The sequence below is a fragment of the Meles meles genome, chromosome 1 (genome assembly GCF_922984935.1).
Source record: "Meles meles chromosome 1, mMelMel3.1 paternal haplotype, whole genome shotgun sequence".
Classification (NCBI taxonomy): Eukaryota; Metazoa; Chordata; class Mammalia; order Carnivora; family Mustelidae; genus Meles; species Meles meles.
Window position 1 is genome coordinate 161,445,124 of NC_060066.1, and position 21,703 is coordinate 161,466,826.

Below are 21,703 nucleotides of genomic sequence, written 5' to 3' on the forward strand. Positions count from 1 at the left end.
GAGTGGGAGAGGGGGAAGCAGGCTTCCCACTGAGCAGGGAGCCCGATGCAGGGATTGATCCCAGGACCCTGGGATCTTGACCTGAACCTAAGGCAGATACCCAACGACTGAGCCACCCAGGTGCCCCTATTTGAGGTTTTTCTAATTATCCTTTTAACTATAGCTTTTTAGCACAATTACATGGTTGTTTGAGGATACAGTTCATATGATTTCAGTCCTATGTAATTAGTTAATGTGTGTTTATCACTCACTATATGGTTAATTGTTGTAAATGCTCTGTATGTGCTTGAAAATAATGTATATCCTACAGTAGTTGAGTTCAGTGTTCTGAATATGTCTTTTAAGTCAAATTTGTCCCCTGTATTTTTCAACTCTTTTATATCCTTATTGATTTTTCTGTTTGCTCTTCTGATAGTTTGTGAGAAATTTCAGACTTGCATTTTTCCTTATAGTGTCAAATTTTGCTTTATAGGTTTTTAATATCCTTTAGGCGATGTTATCGATTACATAAAATTTAAAATTATTATGTATCTAGTGAATTGAACCATTCTTAATTAAAAAGTAATTGTCTTATTATCTAATATTACTGTAGCTACCCCAGCTTTCTTTTGGCTACCATTACATCTTTTCCCATCATTTTAATACTCTCTTATAACGTTGTAATCTAGATTTATCTCTTGTAAATATCATACTATTAAATTTAATAATCTACTGTGGTAATCTTTGTCTTTGAAATGGAGCTCTTAGTCCATTTGCACTTAATGTCATTGCTGATGTCCTTGGATTTAATTTTGCCATCTTATTTTGTTCTTTATTTTCTCTTTTATTTCTATACCTCCCCCTCCCCACCCCCCATCTTCTCATGTTTTTCTCTAGGATTGAATTTTTTAAGTTTCACTTTTCCATCTATTAATTTGGAAGTTATATACTCTGTTTCTATTCTTTTTTAATTTTTTATTCTATTATCTTTTTATTATGTCCAGTTAGCCAACATATAGTAAATAGTTACCCAATCTAGTCTTTTAAAATCTAGTATTACCCTCATTCTGGACCAAAAAAAAAAAAAAAAAAAAAAGGATCTTAGAACACTTCAGTTATTTTACTGACATCTGACTTTTTGTTATTGTTAAAATCCCGAGTTTTACCTAAATATTATGTAAATCAGACATGGATGAGACTCAAGGTATGATTCCTCTTGATGCAAAATTCCTCTCTACCTGTAAACCTCTGGAACCAACAATATGTGTACTTGTAAAATGCAAAGCTCAGACAAGCACAGGATAAGCATTCTCATGCCAAAAGGGAGAAATAGAAAAGAAAGAAGGGGTGATGGGTCCTAAGCGAGTCCAACACCAGTGCTTGGCACATAATAAGTGATCAATAAATAATTGTTGATTGAATGAATACTAGATACTATTAAGTTTGTTATATCTATTATCTCCTTTAATCCTCACAGCACTCCTTTAAGGTAAGTGCCATTATTTCCCCTTAACAAATGAGAAAACTAAGGCTCACCAAAGTTAAATAACTCAACCCAAGGCTACGGGACTTACAGACAAAAATGTAGGGTGTGGTCCCAGGCTATCTAAATCCAATGTCTGTACCTGTCTGTATGCAACCCATATGTATGCTTGACTAAATCCATTAGAGGATAATCCAGATTAATACATAATTAGAGTTTAAGGGGAGGATTCAGTTTGAGGGGAATATGTCTCTCTTCAAAGGAATAATGAGTGAAAAGATTCCTTTAATTATTGTGATTCCATTTTATTTAGAAATCTATTTTTTCCCCTGAAGATAGCACTTTATTGTGTGTTCTGAGGTCATAGTTCTGACCTCCCATAGTTTCTGATAAATAGCCAGAAGTAAATAATCAAAAGTTGTATTCTGTTAATAGAAAGTCACTTTTAAAGCAAAATAGAATATATTTAGCTCTGAAAATATAAATGTAAAGCAACACCAGCACCTAAGTTTATCAAATTACATTATTAAAAAGTTTACTAGAAGTAGAGAAAATATTTCATTGATAGTTAGAAGTAGTCAAATACTTTGGAAATATCATTTGTATTTGTATTTGTTTCTTTAGAGCCTGTGAAAGAAAATCTGAAATCAAGATCATTTAGACCTTTCCTTTATCTTAAGGATACAGCTGAGGTAGGTTTAATTTGTCCACTTAACAATTACTCGGTAGAAATTCAGATTAGCGCTGACAATTTTATGTATACTTCTGTAAGTCCCAAATTCAAATGTATTTTAGGATTAAAAATATAAAGTTTTAAAGCGATTTCATCTTTTTTTTCTGTGATTTCATCTTTGATATTACTAAAACTTTATGTACAGAGATAATACAGAAAATAATATATTATTTGCTTGACAGTCCATACAGCAGAAATTTTTTATCAAATATGATAAGGAATAACAGTTATCATAAAGTCAGTTAAAACAGGAATCATAAAAAACTCTACAAGCATAATTAAATATTTAATTTCAATTTAAAATATGAAAATACAAATCCATTTGTAATCTTCTCATGTATACTCGAGATCATTTTTTTGAGCATGCTATGTTATTTAAATTATATAATTACAGTAACAATTAACCATAAACAGGTTTGAGACCAATAATACTGACTCTTTTTTTTTTTTTACTGAAGTATAATTGAATTATTGAAGAGTAATACACAATGTGATTTGACAACAGTATTGAGTCTTGATAACCATTTGAGCAGAGGTTCAAGGGCATCTTGAAAAGTAGTTGACTAGCCTTGAGCATTGAGCATACCTTGGGTATTATTCATTAAGTTTTATCCTGGATACTAGAAAGAGAACTTAACTAGAGAATCAGCAAGGAAAGTCATTTAAAAGAGTTTCCTAGGTATTAATTAATTTATTATTAACCCTGAGTATTGCTAACATGGAGGATGAAACATGAAGAAATACATACTTTGGACCATAATTAATGACATTATAATTTTTGTTGCATATTGCCACTTTTTATAATTTTTAAGAAGATTTACAGCATCCATTGTCTGGACTACTTTATCTTCAACTACATGTTTTATTTAGGTTCACATTTAAAAAAAAATCTTTTAAGAAATATATATTGTAACATCATAAGTTTACTCATAATAATAAATTTGTTACCATCTTTTAGAAAAGGTAACATTTTAATTTTTAAAAATTAAATTGAAATATTCATATAAATATTAAAAAATAAACAATACAGAAAAGCTAATAAGAACACAAAGCACTTCCATCCTGTACTTTTTGTTCTAATTTTCCCTTTTTAAAGGTAACCACATTTAACTTTTAGGGGGTTTTTAATTTCTCTTATGATTAACTCCATAATTTTAAAGAATGAGCTTCTACTACTATTTTTTATTTATCTACTTTAAATATTATCTACTGAATAATCAGTAAAACATATTTGAATTAGCTTATTTACACTGCTCTACATTTCACTTCTCCCCATTTTTTCTTCTGAATTTTTTTTTTAAGATTTTTATTTATTTATTTATTTGACACACAGAGACCATAAGTAGGCAGAGAGGCAGGAAGAGAGAGAGGGAGGAAGCAGGATCCCTGCTGAGGAGAGAGCCCAATGTGGGGCTCGATCCCAGGACCTTAGGAACATGACCTGAGCTGAATGCAGAGGCTTTTATCCACTGAGCCACCCAGGTGCCCCTCTTCTGAATTTTTGATAGTTACTTTTTTGCTTTCTCTGTTGTTAACTTTTGCACCTATAAAATATCTAAATATTTTTTCTTTTGTTTCAACTTTTGTCTTTAACTCCTGATTCCCCTTTACATAAGATGGAGATTTTAGCAGTCCTATTCTTTTCTCCCACTCTCCTCCACACCTTCTTCCCCAAGTCAAGTATATCTTTTTTTTTTAATTAAAATATTTTATTTGACAGACAGAGATCACAAATAGTCAGAGGAGCAGGCAGAGAGAGAGGAAGGGAAGCAGGCTTCCTGCTGACCAGAGAGCCCGATGCAGGGCTCAATCCCAGGACCCTGGGATCATTACCTGAGCTGAAGGCAGAGGCTTTAACCCACTGAGCCACCCAGGCGTCCCCCAAGTCAAGTATATCTTCACTTTTACATTATTGAGGTCAATGATTATATCGACTTGCAACTCTGATGAAGCCCTCATGTTTTGTCTATGGGTTAATTCTAAAACTCAAAACTATAAATAATATCTATGTTACTGTGACATTGTAAATAATCATTCATTGTAGAACAAAGTAATGTGCTAGGCTTACTGTTCTTCTTCTTCAATGGGTACTTACTGTTCTACTCTTCTTCAATGGGTAAAATGTAAAAACAAAGTCTCCCTTTGCTTATTCTCCATCAGCTATTCAAAAAGCAATGCTATATGTTTGTCTGCCTCACATTGAGAATTTGACTGTCCTGTACCCTTTTGTAGTTTTTCCTGTATATTCTAGTTGGCTTTCTTTTTTTTCTTGTGGAGAATGATAATAATAGCAAACATCAATATAGTACTCATAGTACTTCTATAGTATATAAATGCATATATATGTGTATATATGTGTGTGTGTGTGTGTGTGTGTGTGTGTGTATGATTTACATCTCCAACAACTCAATGAAGTAAGTACTATTTTTATTCCTATTTTATAGATGAGAAAGAAAGAGGCACAAAGAAGATAAGTAATTTGGCTGAGATCAAATTATAAAGAAAAGAGCTAGGAAGAACCTAACAGTCTGATACATGCTCTTTACCTCTAAGATATGCAGCCTCTGAAAAAGAAACATGTAACTTTCTCATTATATGTGGATACAGTCAAGCTTCCTTATTTGTTCTCTCTGTTCAGTAGAATCCATTCCAATCTTCTTGGAGGAGTTGTTTGTTGGAACTCAGTGACTTTTTGTTCTAAATTTGATCCATTATTCTTAAGCCTGCTCTGGACTTGTCACTGGGTCATTCCATTCCTGGTTTAGTTGCCAGATTCTAGTACTCCATGTCTTATTCCTTCTTGGATTTCATCTTTATTTTCCTAGAATATTTCTTCAAGAAACTTCCCTAGAAATGTCATTTACTTATTTTTCCCATGTATATGAATGATAGTTTATCTGAGTCGAATTATATGTTTAAAATCATTTTTTTCCTAAACTTTGATGACATTGCTCCATTGTCCTATGTCATTCAATGGTGCTAATGAAAAGTTTTCAGTCTTTTGTAAGTCATCTTGCTTTTTTTTCTGTAATCTTCTAGAATCTTCTCTTTATTAATGTTGTTTTGAAATGTTTTGAGGATATGTCTGAGTGTGGTAATTTTACTTCAATTCATTCTGTTCAGTGTTCAATAAACTCCACCATAAATTCAAATGTCTTTCTTTAGGTCTCAAAAAATGTCTTTCTGTCATTTCTTTTCCAGTTTCCTTTCCACTATTTTCTCTGTTCTCTAATGGTCAGATAATAATTTCTTTGATCCTCTATATTGCTATTCTCTATTTGTTTTCTTGTCTCTGAAAATTTGCCCTTTATTCTGATCTTTTTACTTCATTTTGGTTCGGTAATGACATTTTAAATTTCTTTCTTGTTCTTAGTTGTTTTTCTCTTTTCATAGTCTCCCATTATGTTTGTTCTCAATGTTTTCTGAGGATATTAGAGTTCATTTTCTTAAGTTATTTTCTGTTTCTTGAATTATCATCTCTTTTTTGGTGTTAGTGTTCCTTTTGTTTATCATGATGGGTATTTCTGATATTACTGATTTTTATTATATATGATAAATCTTCATTTATTCATATTTAAGACTGAAGATATGGGTTAATCTTTTTATGAAACTGCTATTAATTTTATAAATAAGTATTTCTTTAGAATTGAGAGCCAACTCTTCAGTGTATACACCAGAATTCTCAACCAGCTAGCTTTACTTTAGTATAAAATGGCAGAGAGCAGGTAGTTTGACTGGTAGTCTGTATTTCAGATGCTAAAATGAAGAAAGTTTCACCCTGGGAACCAAACTCATATTAGCAGTAAGTTTAGTAGCAGAAGAGCACTTATTTTATCCTGGGATTAATTAAACACAATTTCCTATAACTTTGTATGTGGGCTAGGGTAAGTGGGAAATGGGGGATGTGACAACTGGTTTAGAAATTCCATAGAATTTCAGTTAACCTGCCTCTTTACAAGTTTTATTTTCATTCTAACCCTAAATATCTGCCAATTCTAAGCCTGGAGTTTCATCGGAAAACAATTTTAATACCAAAAGATTCAAATACAATTGATAAATTCAATAACCATCATTGATAAGACTATAGAAAATACTTGCTTAATATGATAAAGAATATCAACATAATTTTAAAAATTACACCTATATAAAACCAATAATCAATTTCATAATTAATGATAATACATTAGTCGATGGCATGGCAAGAGTGACACTTGTCACCATTATTATTTACAAATAATATTGTATTGTTTCAATGCAAGCACTGAGCAATGCAACTGGAAAAGATAATGGAAGTAGTAAAAGCTCTGGAGAATTCTGAGGCAGTATGGCTGAGTAAGTCCCTATTATACCATCCTGTCTCGGACAATGACTATAAACTCTAGACAAGATACTCACAAGACACACACACACATGCGTGTGTGCGCGTGCACGCACAAGTCACCTGAAGACCCTAAAGAGTAAACAAAAGAAGGTGACAAAGAAAAAGCATAGAAACTTGTAATAACTGACTTGCCTGGAGCAAAGTTGCTATTTTTATGGCTTTTAGCTTGAAGGGTGGATGAAATGAGCATTGCATGGGGCATCTAAAACTCCAGTAGAAAACTTATGTAATTTTCTGGCCAGAAGAACTAGAGAGCAATGTTCAGGGCAACTGAAGCTTTTACTCAGCCATCAGAAAGGATGAATACCCAACTTTTGCATCAACATGGATGGGACTGGAGGAGATTATGCTCAGTGAAATAAGTCAAGCAGAGAAAGTCAATTACCATATGGTTTCACTTACTTGTGGAACAGAAGAAATGACATGGAGGACATTAGGAGAAGCAAAGGAAAAGTGAATTGGGGGAATCTGGAGGGGAAGATGAACCATGAGAAACAGTGGACTCCGAGAAGCAAACTGAGGGTTTTAGAGAGGAGGGTTGTGGGGGATGGGTGAGTCTGGTGATGAATATTAAGGAGGGCACATATTGCATGGAGCACTGGGTATTGTACATAACAATGAAACTTGGACCACTGCATCAAAAACTAATATGTATTTTATGGTGACTTACACAATATAAAAAATAAAAATAAAAAAATAAGAAAGGAAAGGTTAAAAAAAAAAAGTGAAAGGGCACTAATAGGAGAGAGCCAAAGATGGTAAGTAGCCCCCATCCAAGTCTCTCAGTGACCCCTGAACCATGCATGTTTAGGGAGATTTCAAGCAACCCAACTAAGGATATAACAACTAAGCTGAAATTTGAGCTGCTACTTCAAAGACAGAGGGCATTTTGAACCTGACCAAGTTAATTGTTAAAATAAAAACATCAATAATCTTTGTAGGGATAGAGTAGACCACCAAAGTCTCCCTCTATATTAGACATCTAGTAGAATCTGAGACACTAACCTGGGAAAATCCAGATCACTTTTTCCTGTTTTCTCCTTTTACTCAGAAGTATTCTGCTGCATCTACTCTATGTATGAGTAAAGTTTCTGTTTAAACTAAGAAGGCTTTTTTTGCTCAGTATTTGAACTTCACACTTTCCTTGTATTTGGAGAGATAAATTTTATATGTGAATATAATGGAGACAAAGTAAATAAAAGTTAGCAAAATGTGTGAACATAGTCCAATTTTTTAATTTCTGTAGATTTGTTTCCTTCTCTATCAAGAGTTATTAACATTCATATCATAGAGGTGTTTTTGAGGATTAAGTGAACATTATATTTGGAAGTATTTAAAGAACCAGACAGCTGTTAGTTTTCATAATTAGATATGCCAAATGTGAATAATCAAATTTAAATTATTTATCAATATACCTGGAAAGGAATAATTTCTAAGGTAGTTTTCTATTTTCCCTGATGTTTAGGTGAAGAATGCTAACCCTTTGTGTGACTTATATCCACAGAATACACAAACATGTAGAAGAACACTGGGTCCTACAGTCATTTCTCCTGTACCCAGGATTCAATCCAATGCTTATAAGAAGGAAAAAGACTCTACTTTATTTGCAGGTATATATTTTGCATTTTTATATGGAAATAGCTGAAAATTAACTGCATCTAACTTTAAGATATAAGTATTAAGAAAATTTTTAACCAAAGGATATCAGTATCTGATCACATCACCACATTATTTCTCTACTTAATAACATCTGAATGATCTCTATTACAAAATAGTAAAATCAAGATTCCTTAGTATGGTATATAAGATTTTTCCAGACTTCTATTCTGTCTCTTTATCCTTACTGATTCTAGTCATGATCTGTTCCGAATACTGTGTAATTTGATCCATTCTGGTCTCTATGCTCAGAACATATTTCTCCACCTGATAGATTCTTTTTTAAAATTTTTAATTTAATTTAATTTAATTTTATAATTTTTTATTAACATATAATGTATTATTAGCCCCAGGGATACAACTCTGTGAATCGCCAGGTTTACATACTTCACAGCACTCCCCATAGCACATACCTTCCCCAATGTCCATAACCCTACCACCCTCTCCCTACTCCCCTCCCCCGACAACCCTCAGTTTGTTTTGTAAGATTAAGAGTCTCTTATGGTTTGTCTCCCTCCCGATCCCATCTTGTTTCATTTATACTTTTCCTATCTCCCAAACCCCCCACATTGCCTCTCAGCTTCCTCATATCAGGGAGATCATATGATAATTGTCTTTCTCTGATTGAATTATTTCACTGAGGATCATACCCTCTAGTTCCATCCATGTCGTTGGAAATGGCAAGATTTCATTTCTTTTGATGGCTGCATAGTATTCCATTGTGTATATATACCACCTCTTCTTTATCTATTCATCTGTTGATGGACATCTAGGTTCTTTCCATAGTTTGGCTATTGTGGACATTGCTGCTGTAAACATTCGGTGCACGTGCCCCTGATCACTACATTTGTATCTTTAGGGTAAATACCTAGTAGTGCAATTGCTGGGTCATAGGGTAGCTCTATTTTCAACTTTTTGAGAAACCTCCATACTGTTTTCCAGAGTGGTTGCACCAGCTTGCATTCCCACCAACAGTGTAGGAGGGTTCCCCTTTCTCCACATCCTCGCCAGCATCTGTCATTTCCTGACTTGTTAATTTTAGCCATTCTGACTGGTGTGAGGTGGTATCTCATTGTGGTTTTGATTTGTATTTCCCTGATGCCGAGTGATGTGGAGCACTTTTTTTTTAATTAATTAATTTATTTTTTTCAGCGTAACAGTATTCATTGTTTTTGCACAACACCCAGAGCTCCATGCAATACATGCCCTCCCTATTACCCACCACCTGGTTCCCCCAACCTCCCACCCCTGCCCCTTCAAAACCCTCAGGTTGTTTTTCAGAGTCCATAGTCTCTTATGGTTCGCCTCCCCTTCCAATTTCCCTCAACTTCCTTCTCCTCTCCATCTCGCAATGTCCTCCATTTCATTTGTTATGCTTGTGGAGCACTTTTTCATGTGTATGTTGGCCATCTGGATGTCTTCTTCGTAGAAATGTTTGTTCATGTCCTCTGCCCATTTCTTGATTGGTTATTTGTTCTTTGGGTGTTGAGTTTGATAAGTTCTTTATAGACTTTGGATACTAGCCCTTTATCTGATATGTCGTTTGCAAATATCTTCTCCCATTCTGTCAGTTGTCTTTTGGTTTTGTTAACTGTTTCCTTTGCTGTGCAAAACCTTTTGATCTTAATGAAGTCCCAATAGTTCATTTTTGCCCTTGCTTCCCTTGCCTTTGACGATGTTCCTAGGAAGAAGTTGCTGTGGCTGTGTTCTCCTCAAGGATTTTGATGGATTCCTTTCTCACATTGAGGTCCTTCATCCATTTTGAGTCTATTTTCATGTGTGGTATAAGGAAATGGTCCAGTTTCATTCTTCTGCATGTGGCTGTCCAATTTTCCCAACACCATTTGTTGAAGAGACCATCTTTTTTACATTGGACATTCTTTTTTTTTTTTTTTTTTTTTTTCCTGCTTTGTCGAAGATTAGTTGACCATAGAGTTGAGGGTCTATTTCTGGGCTCTCTATTCTCTTCCATTGATCTATGTGTCCGTTTTTGTGCCAGTACCATACTGTCTTGATGATGACAGCTTTGTAATAGAGCTTAAAGTCCAGAATTGTGATGCCACCAACTTTGGCTTTCTTTTTCAATATTCCTCTGGCTATTCGAGGTCTTTTCTGGTTCCATATGAATTTTAGGATTATTTGTTCCATTTCTTTGAAAAAAATGGATGGGATTTTGATAGGGATTTCATTAAACATGTAGATTGCTTTAGGTAGCATACACATATTCACAATATTTGTTCTTCCAATCCATGAGCATGGAACATTTTTCCATTTCTTTGTGTCTTCCTCCATTTCTTTCATGAGTACTTTATAATTCTCTGAGCATAGATTCTTTGCCTCTTTGGTTAGGTTTATTCCTAGGTATCTTATGGTTTTGGGGGTAATTTTAAATGGGATTAATTCCTTAATTTTTCTTTCTTCTCTCCTGTTGTTGGTGTAAAGAAATGCAACTAATTTCTGTGCATTGATTTTATATCCTGACACTTTACTGAATTCCTGTACAAGTTCTAGCAGTTTTGGAGTGGTGTCTTTTGGGTTTTCCACATACAGTATCAAATCATCTGCAAAGATTGACAGTTTGACTTCTTCTTTGCTGATTTGGATGCCTTTAATTTCTTCTTGTTGTCTGATTGCTGAGGCTACGACTTCTAGTATTATGTTGAATAGCAGTGGTGATAATGGACATCCCTGCTGTGTTCCTGACCTTAGCAGAAAAGCTCTGTTTTTCTCCGCTGAGAATGATATTTGCGTCCACCTGATAGATTTTTATTCATCTTTAATATTTGGGACACTTACAGCTGTAGTTAAAAGAAATTCTGACTATATATGGCTCAAACAACAAAGATTTATTTATTTATTTATTTATTGTTTTAAAGATTTTATTTATTTATTTGACAGAGAGAGAGAGAGAACAAACAGAGGTAGTGGGAGAGGGAAAAGGAGACTCCCTGCTGAGCAGGGAGTCTGATATAGGACTGAATCCTAGGACCCTGTGATCATGACCTGAGCCAAAGACAGACAGACACCTGAGCCACCCAGGCACCCCAAAGATATTTATAATCTCAAATAATAAGCAGTCTATCAGTAAGGCAGCTCCAGGCTTAGTTAAGTCAGGGGCTTGATGAGATATATCCAATCCTTCCATCTTTCCTCAAGTTTCTTAAAACGTAGCCTGTCTTCTTAGCCCTACTGTACGGTATGGTGCCTACTATTCAAGATAACTTGTATGGGTAACAACATCCACTGAAAAAGAGAAAAGCTTTTTGGTCCCTTTGTAAAATGAGGAAAATGCTCCCCAAAGCACTTTAGCAGACCTCCCCAGGTGTCTTCTTGACTAGAATAGCTTAATGCACCCATATCTAAACCAATAAATCATTATCAGCTTAGATAAGGTTTTCCAACCTTTAACATGGTCCCTTTAAGATATATAATAATATATAGAGTTGTATATTAATAATAAATAATATAATATATAAATATTATTTTATATAATAAATAATATATAATTCTTATATATTATATATAATACAAATAATATGATGCAGCTTCATGGTATCCTAGTTGTCTTTTTCTCTGTTAGCTGGACTTGATTGTAGTACTTTAGTGTTTTGTGGAGTTATGACTAAGGACACACGTAATACATTGTATTCTATTCTATTTAATTTTTAAAAATAATGGTCAAAAGATGCTAAATTAATTTAGTATCTAAACTGATAAGTTATAGCTCACATGTTGAAAAGCACAGGCTGAAATCATTTAAAGTTTCACTTCCTTGAGTTAGGAAGGAGCCCAGCCTCCCGTGAAATACGTGAAAGACATGGTTGTTTGGAGAAAGGTGAATAGAATCAGAGTTCTATTAACATAAAAAGGGGAAAGGGGACTGTTGAATAGGCAACCCTCTTTTTGCCACATTATTCCCATCTGCAGTGTTTCCTAATAGCGGGCTGTTCTACTCATTCAGCAAAGCAAATTTCCCTTTATAAAATTTGTTGAGTCTCTCTACTGAAGAAGCATTATAGTTCTTTTACCAAAGTCTCAAATTAAGACATCTGGGAAATTTGGCAACATAAATACAAATTTATCCTGGCCAAAGTGAATAACAGAAAGAAGAAAAATTCATTAAATTGAAACTAAGACATTTTACCCTAAACTCAAAGAAAATCTGCTATATATGACAAAATGAAGTAGTTTGAAAGAAGATTCCAGAAGTTGATTCACAATTCCACTTCCTAGAAGAAAGGAAGAGTATTTAAAAAGCCAGTAGAAGATATTCTGAAAATACTTCTATTAACCCCACCAGCACATATGCTCAAAGGAAAGGGGCTTGTTATTAATGATGGGTCACAGAAAGATGGAAAAACCTCCCCTTAGGTCTCCCTTTCCTCTTTGCAAGTAGTCTAAATCTGTATTAGCAGTGTTTTGAGAGAAATGTAATGGTCATACCTAGCCCTTTCTTTCTTTGGATTCCTAGTGTTGCTTTGAATGTACTCAGTTAGAGGGAAAACCTCCTAACTTAGATGAGCAAGGTCTTGAAAGGAGGGTTGACAACAGAAGAGACAAGATACAATTTCCTAGGAATGATCTTTGCAAGTATGAGTAATAGCCACAAGGATAAACATATAAAGAAAAAACATATGACCCCATAAAACAGCCCAAGAGCTATGAGGCCTTTCTTTGACTAAATGCCTCCTCAAACTGAATTGCTTACTCCAAGAGAGAGGTGAAGAACTCTATCCCATGTGTCACTTCACACATAGATGGACAGAGTACCCACCACCATCACCACCAAATCAGAGTCATGAAGAGGTTTCACAGAACATACAGTTCACAGAACCAAATTTCCCCATAATGATTCAGGGCTCCAACTCCCTTGCCAGCTTTCTTGGGCAGCTGAATGCCTGAACTCATAACATAAGGTAACACCAGGATTTGCCTATTAATCTCTAAGGTGAGAATTTAACAGTATCCAGATAAACAGGGAGAGTGTCCAAAGATTTCCCTCTATTATTTTTGAACTAGTATCAAGCCTGGTTTTAAGTGTCCTGATTCAAAAGTGAGTAGATGGGAAAACAAGAACATGGGATTTTTAAAATATCCTGTAGCAAATAAAGGAGATAATTTAAAATATAGCTAATGGTCACATTCTGACGGAAATTGTACCCCATGCAACAGGAGGGAATTTAGAGAATACCTGTTTTATATGCTCAAGAGATTAAAGAATGTGAGGATTCTGTGAAACAAGATTCGAAGATATAAAAGATAATTGCCAAAAATGAAATGGTGCTGTCAGAGCTAAAAATATTTTTAAGGTAATGCACAACCTAAAATTATGTTAAAATAGGGAAGAGTAGAATAAACATTGGAGTAAACCAAGTCAAAGATCTGAAGGACAGGTTTAGGAAAATCACATAGAATGCAATGTGAAGGGACAGAACTATGACTGGATTAGGAAAGAGAGTATATTGAGGGAACAAAACAGGTATCCAAACCTGAAATAACCAGTGTGTTTGAAAGAGAAAACAGAACAAAGGGAATATGTTTGCTGAAAAAGAGCATAGGAAAACTATCTTTTTTTAAAAAAATATTTTATTTATTAATTTGACAGATAGAGATCACAAGTAGATGGAGAGGCAGGCAAAGAGAGAGAGGCTTTAACCCACTGAGCCACCCAGGCACCCCAGGAAAACTATCTTGAAATAATGGAAGTTCTCAATATCTTGATTTTGTTGATGCTTACATGACTATATTTGTCAGAATTCATCAAAATATACAACAAAATATACATACAAAAATTAAATACATGCATTTAATTGTATGCAAATTATACTTCTATAAGTTAGGTTAAAAAAGAAAGCAAGAGACTAACACTGCAAAAGTCTAAAACACCAAAAATAAAATAATCTAGGGGTGCCCGTGTGGCTCAGTCGATTAAGTGTCCAACTCTTGGTTTTTGCCTCAGATCATGATCTCAGGGTCATAGGATCCAGCCCTGCGTAGGACTGCATTCAGCAGACTCTGCTTGACGTTCTCTCTCTCTCTACTTCTGCCAGTGCCCCACCTCCCCGCTTGCACTATTGTGCACTCTCTTTCTCTAAATAAAATCTTTTTTTTTAAAGATTTTATTTATATATTTGACAGAGATCACAAGTAGGCAGAGAGACAGGCAGAGAGAGAGGAAGGGAAGCAGGCTCCCCGCTGAGCAGAGAGCCCGATGTGGGGCTCGATCCCAGGATCATGACCTGAACCGAAGGCAGAGGCTTTAACCCACTGAGCCACCCAGGCGCCCCTCTAAATAAAATCTTTAAAAAATAATCTAATATAGGGGCGCCTGGGTGGCTCAGTGGGTTAAGCCGCTGCCTTCAGCTCGGGTCATGATTTCAGGGTCCTGGGATCGAGCCCCGCATCGGGCTCTCTGCTCAGCTGAGAGCCTGCTTCGCTTCCTCTCTCTCTGCCTGTCTCTCTTGTGATTTCTCTCTGTCAAATAAATAAATAAAATCTTTAAAAAAAATAATCTAATATATCTAAAGTGATCTGGAGATTATTAAATAATAATCTAAAACAACCTGAGAAAAGAGTTGTATAAATGCAATAAATATTAATGCTTCATTTAAAATACAAAATAGGATTAGTTTTAAAGTCAATGATAATTAAACATATAACATAATTTATCAAACTCTGTGCTTCTCTCTGTGGATTCTTAGTGAATTCCTTGGTGTTTTCTTCCAGCTCATTAATTCTCACTTTTGCTATGTAGTCTAAAGTTATTTTTATTTATTTTCAAGATTTCCAAGTTTTTTTTTTATATTGAGTTTTTCCTTCTTCAGCCTGTTTTCATCTCACAATATCTTGGTTTTTTTATATGAACATTTTTTCATTCATATTTTTTAAGTTCCTAAACATACCACATTTTATCAAATCTAAGATGTCAACAGTTGACACTGTCGAACTATGACATGATGCTAATATACACCTTAGAATTTGAAAGTTGTTTTTAGATTCTTCTATTTAATTTTATTACTGAATTTATCTCCTACTTGTTAACTTTGTTGACTTTCTTAGCTTTATTATTTTCCATATGGTTTAAAATTTTAGAAGTTTCTCTCTTCTCTTCCAATTACTCACTTCACTTTACTCCTTCCTTTCAGAACTTTTGCTGTTGCTGCCACTCAGACTTCATGGCCCTCAGGTTGACCCAGATTTTAGAGTTGTGAATGGAGCTCCCCTGCCAAGGAAATACTGGGGATATGGCAGATCCAGTTATCATGCGCTGAAGTGGCCCTGGGAAAAAGTGATTTTTCACAAGCCAGGGAACCTCAACCCAGCCCCTTATTTCTATCAGTGGACCTGTCTCTCCTACCTGCCTTTCCCATTTCTGTAAATGGTTTTAGCTGAGGCTAAAACCTAGGAATCATTCTTGATTTCTCTATTTTCCATATCCATCCATGTGTCAGTATATTTGGATCAACCTCCAAAATATAACGTGAAGCTGGCCATTACCTAGATTTCCTGTGCTACAATCCTTGTCTAATCCACCAACATGTCTCATCTAGACCACAGCAATAGCCTTCTAACTGGTCACTCCGTTGCTACTATTGCCATCCACATTCCTCCATACCTCCAGACTGTCCATCTCAGAGCAGGCAGAATGATGTTCCTAAAGCATAAATCAAACTTCTTTCTTATTCTGCTTAAAACCCTCTAAATGATCTCTGTTATAACCAGATTAATGTGCTAAGTTTTCTGTATGCCTTATGTGCCTCTATATGATTTGGCCCCTGCTACCTGTCTCATCTCATCTTTCTCCACTCTCCCCCTCATTCATTACACTCCAGCAATACTGGCCTTTCACTTCCTTCGCCATTCCCAACTGATTTCACGCTGCAATCGTAATGCTTGCTGTTTCCTCTGCCTAGTAGTCTGTTTTCCCAAAGCTTCACCTGTTGCCTCTTTTCTCAGACTTGAACTCAAGTATCCCCTCCTCAGAGCCTCTTTAGCCACCATAGGTGAGGTGCCATGTTTATTTGTTTTCATAATGCTTACAATTGGTTGAAATTATTTTATGTATTTATTTGTTGGTTTATTTGCTTGTTTGTTGACTGTTTCCTTGTGTTGGAATAGGGCTTCTGTGGTAACCTGTTATACTGAAATATTGATCCTTCAGCCTTCAAGACTGCTGTGTTGGCCTTATGTCAGTCTGGCCACAAAGTGTACTCAAGTGTTTATCCCAGTGTACTGTATAAAGAATGTTAATTAAAATGTTTGCAATGCGGGCACCTGCGTGGCTCAGACAGTTAAGCATCTGACTTCAGCTCAGGTCATGATCTTGAGGTCCTGGGATCGAGTCCCATATTAAGTAGGGCTCCCTGCTCAGTAGAGAGTCTGCTTCTCCCTCTTTATCAGCCTTATTTTCTGGCCTCTGCACACACACACTCTCTCCCTCTCAAATAAATAAATAAAATCTTTAAATAAAAGTAAAAAAATAAAATGTTTGCCATGATGTGGAAAATGTTGGGAAACACTGAACTAGAATACAAACTACTCGAGGACAAGAGAAAAGTTGAATTTACTGCTAATAGTATATGTGTCTGGGAACACTTCTAAGAAACTAGAGAAATGCTAGAGTGTCCGCTACGCATATTTGGAAGAGTTCAACCCTGGACATCTCCTTCATGCCAGATGGCAAGATCTGCTTGACCTCTGCTAATTAACCTCCCTCTTTACCAATAGTGTTTAACCATCTGAGGCTTCCTACTGGCTAATAATGACTTTGCATCTTGGAAAGATTTAAAAATTGGGGAATGTCTTTCTTCCACAAAAATCTCCAAGGCCAGTTTTATGTTTGATTTGTCTAAACCAAACATTAGATCCTTGACCTCAGTCTTTTCCAGTTCTGTCTGGTTCACTTAAGTTCTTACTTTTAAAAAAAAAGTTCTTACTGAGTAGCTACTGCAGATCAAACCCTATGCCAGGTCCTTTCCAATATTATTTTACATTGTTAAATATTTTATACCAGATATTTTCTAAATGCCATGATATGTGTGTGTCTTTTATGAAAATCTTTTATAATTTCAGCTCAAACTGAAAAACACCCTGGGGAATCATTTGATCTGGCTGGTCACTCAGAAGATTATGTCAGTAAAAGGTAATTTATTTTAACATTTTTATATTTTATTGTGTTCAATGATGTTTTTTATAGGAAGAATTCTGCCTTTTCTTTTTTAGTAGACCAGAATGCCTTTATTCAGGGACATTATTAAGATTTAGGCCTACACTGCAAGCCAGTGACTGGTCTAAGAATGCTCTACTAGTCAGCAGCACATTCTTACCTTGCACTCACACTCTATCCACTTCAAGTTCACAGGCAAATGGAAAGAGGGACATGGAAAAATGAATGGAGAGAATACAACTGTGTTTTTCTAGTAGAGACAAGTTTAAATACACTACAATATGGATGTAAGAAAAGTAGCTTTGTAGTCTTGTATGAAGTACTGATCTTTCTCATCAGATCCTCAGAGTAAAATCTTGTTAACCTTGCATGTTTTACACTTTGGAGCAATACTGCACATCCTCTCTAAGTTTATCTCAGTCCTTCTGTTTCTTTCTAAGACGGGATCTGAGTATATGAACGAGATGTTCACTGGACTTTTTGACATTGAGGAAAAGGTACTTGAGTAAGTATCTTGGTTAATATCCTTGTATTGCTAGTCTCATTTCTAGGTGTTCTGTGGCTGCTGACATCTGTGGTTCATGAATATAGGGTCTATTCTCTCTGAACTTGGATTGGGTCCACTCTCAACTCTCATTAGTGTGGTAGAACCCTCTAAGCCTCCCATCATGACCTTCATCTTCCTCTAGACTATCCATGTCTCACTCATGCCAGGCCTTTGACATAGGCTTCCTCACCCCTCAAATGGCAACCACCTTGGTAAGCCTAAACTCAGTATCCATGTCCTACGTGAACCAAAGGAAATCTGTAATGAAAACTCTATCCTCTTTCTGCCTATAACCATACCATACCATTGCATTCTGTTAACAAAGCTGGGGCCACCCTATGTTGTCAGGAAGCTGCCTTGCAAAGCACTTTCCCCCCAGAATCTCAACAAAGAATATGGCAAATATCTCTCTACCTTTGTATAATACTCACTCTACACAATATACCTCCTCCACACTCAAAAGTCAAAAAAGCATATATATTACTGTATTGCTTCCACCCCTGCTTTTACTGTTTCCCTCCTACAAGGCTGGAAGGAATTGTCTTATAATGTTGAAAGTGCATGACTGAGGATTTGGGGTAAATGCTGGCAGTGACCCTGAGGGATCAGGGAGACAAGAACTGACAAACTGAAATCAACCCTATCATTATGTACGCTGAAATTGTGTTCATTTTCAGAAGAAAATCTGCCCCACAGATGGATGATTTTAGCACAGAAGAAAACAAAACCATCAAAAGTCATCAATTAAGTGAATATTGTTCTATAAGAAAGAAAAGCTTGCTTCCCTTGTGCTTTGAGGATGAGTTGAAAAAACCAAATGCCAAGATAATCAACACTAGTCCACCAAAGACAGTAACTTCTCATGTGGTAATAATATCTACTATTGTTCAGTAAATATGTCTATAATTACTACTTGTAGGAATCTTAAATTCTAGTGACTGGAATCTTTGATAAATCCTTTTAACTTTTCAGTTTCACATTGCAAAGTAACAATATTTAGATTCTTAACCTTCTTTTTAGAACTGCCACCCCCAAAGTGGGAATTCCTTTGCATCAACTATAAGTTTTGTGTTTTTCTTTATGAAGAAGGCTTTATCAATTTTTTTGATTATAAAAGAAATAAAAATGGTATTTTCAAAAGTGACTGCATTATATTTCACTTTTCTAACAGTCTATTTTAGCTATTTGAACCAGAAAATACATGCTTTGAAGGATATTTGGTAGCTCACAGAATCTCCAGGAAGGCTGGAGAGACAATCTGCCTTGAAAGCTATACAGTCAGGAGTCACCCAGCTACAACCCCAGACTGCTCCACTGGGACCCATGCTTTTGTTATGGAATTAATGACTTTGATTCTGGGCAGGAGATACTATTTCTAAGATCCTTGCCACTCCTGCTCTTCAAAGCAGATAGATCTGCTACCATTCTCACTAGAATGGTTTTCACAATGGCCAACTTTTCCCAGTGCTTGCTTTCTCTGAACTGAAGACCATCTTAGGTGTATCTGATTGGCAGAGTCTAAGTCACACGCCTATGCCCTAAACTCAAGGGAAGCTCATAAAGCTAGTTTCTGCCTCTGTGTAAGAATACGTAGATTTGTAACATAGAAAATTTCCAGAGGCATTGGACAGACCAAGAAAATGACAAATCTCCACTATCGAGGTTAAATAGGTGACATTGACATCCCAGAGGACTGCAAAACTAGATCTTTCATCATCTTTTTAGTAATTATAGGCAACAATATATATTTCTCACTAAGTATACTGATGTACAATTAGATGATCCTGGTTTCTTACTTCATTAATTATATTTCTAAAGGAAAGGTAGTAATCATTGACTTAAAGTTTGCAAAGTAAACACTGGTAATGGAATATTTGACCAGCTTCTTTGGAGTTAATCTTTTTGCCCTATAATGGAATATGGGAAAGAGTTGCTATCACTGTGAAAAAATAGTCCATTTTTTTAAGTCAGCCTATTGCTCTGGCTATTTTATTCTACAAATATAGAGTGCTTTTCATGTGCTAAGTAAGGGTTGGAGTACAAGAATAAATATAATATTATAAAGATAATTTTTAAATTCTTGGAATTATTAGGATATCCAGACTTTGTAATTTTGGTTTATAATTAGTTATTTCCCTTAAGATCTTTGGTTCAATTCATTTTTTTTTTGGTATGCTTCTTATTTCTGAACATGGGAACCTAAGAAATGCCAGAACAAAAAAAAAAAAAGAAAGAAAGAAAGAAAGAAAAGAAAAGAAATACCAGAACAATGTTCCATCCCACCAACTATCCTATTTTCCAATGACAACATCTCACACATCTAAGAAATGTATTGATTTGTTCATATCTCACTTAATTAAAAAAAGATTGTAGGCGGCCAAAAGTTCAGATTTTACCCCTAACATCTCAACAGAATATTAAGAGAAGGAAGTATCTCACATACAAGTACATCTTTTTTGTGTTTTTCAATACCATTCTTATTTATATTAAAAATATCTCTGTAATCATTTTTAGAATATTTTACCATTTTATTCTCATGTTTAAAAATATATATAGCCTTCTTGTTGCACTGGCAAGACTAAGTACTCTTTTCTTTAATCCACAGGAACAAAATGACACAAATCCCATAATTTTCCATGAGACTGGATATGTACAAATGTTACTTTTGACAAAAAATAGGCTTCCTCTCCATCGTATGGAAAAGGAAAACATTTACCCATATAAGAGAGCAGATTTTGTTTTAGAAAGAAATTATGAAATCCTCAAATCTTTAATTAGTGATCAATTTATTATACCTTCCAAACCGAAAAGAATTATGCCTACAACATGGAAAAGAGATATACAAGCAATATCTTTTGAAGTGGGCCGTAGAGTTGTAGAGGGTAAATTAAGGAAGAAAAGTAATAAGCAGACACTTGAAAACATATCCTGGAGTAAACTCTATAATTTCTCACAGACTTTTTCCAGCCTAACAAAAAAATTTGTTGGCTTCTTTGATAGAAGTGTTATTCAAGAAATGAGTGCTAGACATGGCAACTTTGAAAGAATGTTTTCTACAATAAAACCAAGGAGCAAATTCAGTGCCTCACCTGTCAAACATCGCTCAAAGCCTTTAAAAAATATACTCGAAGTCCATAAATTAAATGATGTAACACCAATGGATGATTTGTTAAACCAGTGAAATGAAAATTAGACACTTCGAAAAATATTGTATAGAGCAATATATAAGTAACAAAAAGCAAATAACGAAGTTCCAAGATCATAGACGAAATTCTTACCAAAATAATGTTTGAACGGATGGTGTAAGAAAGCAAAACATTGACACTGGAACTACAAGCCAACAGTCATCTGTTCAAGAAAAGCCAACATTTTTAGTAAATAAAAGGACAAAATTAGGAAATAATTATCAACAAGAGAAACTAGTTCATGAATTATTATGATCTAAATTAGATTCCTCAATTGTTAGCATTTCTATGGTCAAGTCTCATTTGGGACTAAGAATGACACAGACTGTTTCTGGAAATTGGCTGTTTGAAGACAAATAACACCAATAACCTTTCTTAATAATTGGGTATCAAATAAGACAAATGTACCATTAACTTGATGCATGTGGAATTAATTATATATCAGCATTTTGGATAATCACTGGAAAACAGTATTGCATTAGCAATTCATGCAATTAAAAAAACTGTAAAATTTAAAATAGCTTTTTGTTAGTAGACACTGGAACTTCATTGCTACAGAATGCCTTTTCCAAG

The 21,703-nt window shown here is 35.0% G+C and overlaps 1 protein-coding gene across 1 annotated transcript in view; it reads left to right on the top strand.

The window, feature by feature from the left end:
- C1H1orf141 (chromosome 1 C1orf141 homolog) overlaps window positions 1–21,126 on the top strand; it is a 41,786-nt gene extending 20,660 nt beyond the window's left edge. The window contains exons 4-8 of the mRNA XM_046026527.1: window positions 2,087–2,154; window positions 8,081–8,186; window positions 17,305–17,374; window positions 18,623–18,812; window positions 20,551–21,126. Of these exons, the coding sequence (XP_045882483.1) occupies window positions 2,087–2,154; window positions 8,081–8,186; window positions 17,305–17,374; window positions 18,623–18,812; window positions 20,551–21,126 (1,010 nt within the window). The remainder of the gene's footprint in view (window positions 1–2,086; window positions 2,155–8,080; window positions 8,187–17,304; window positions 17,375–18,622; window positions 18,813–20,550) is intronic.
- The last annotated feature ends 577 nt before the right edge of the window (window positions 21,127–21,703 follow it).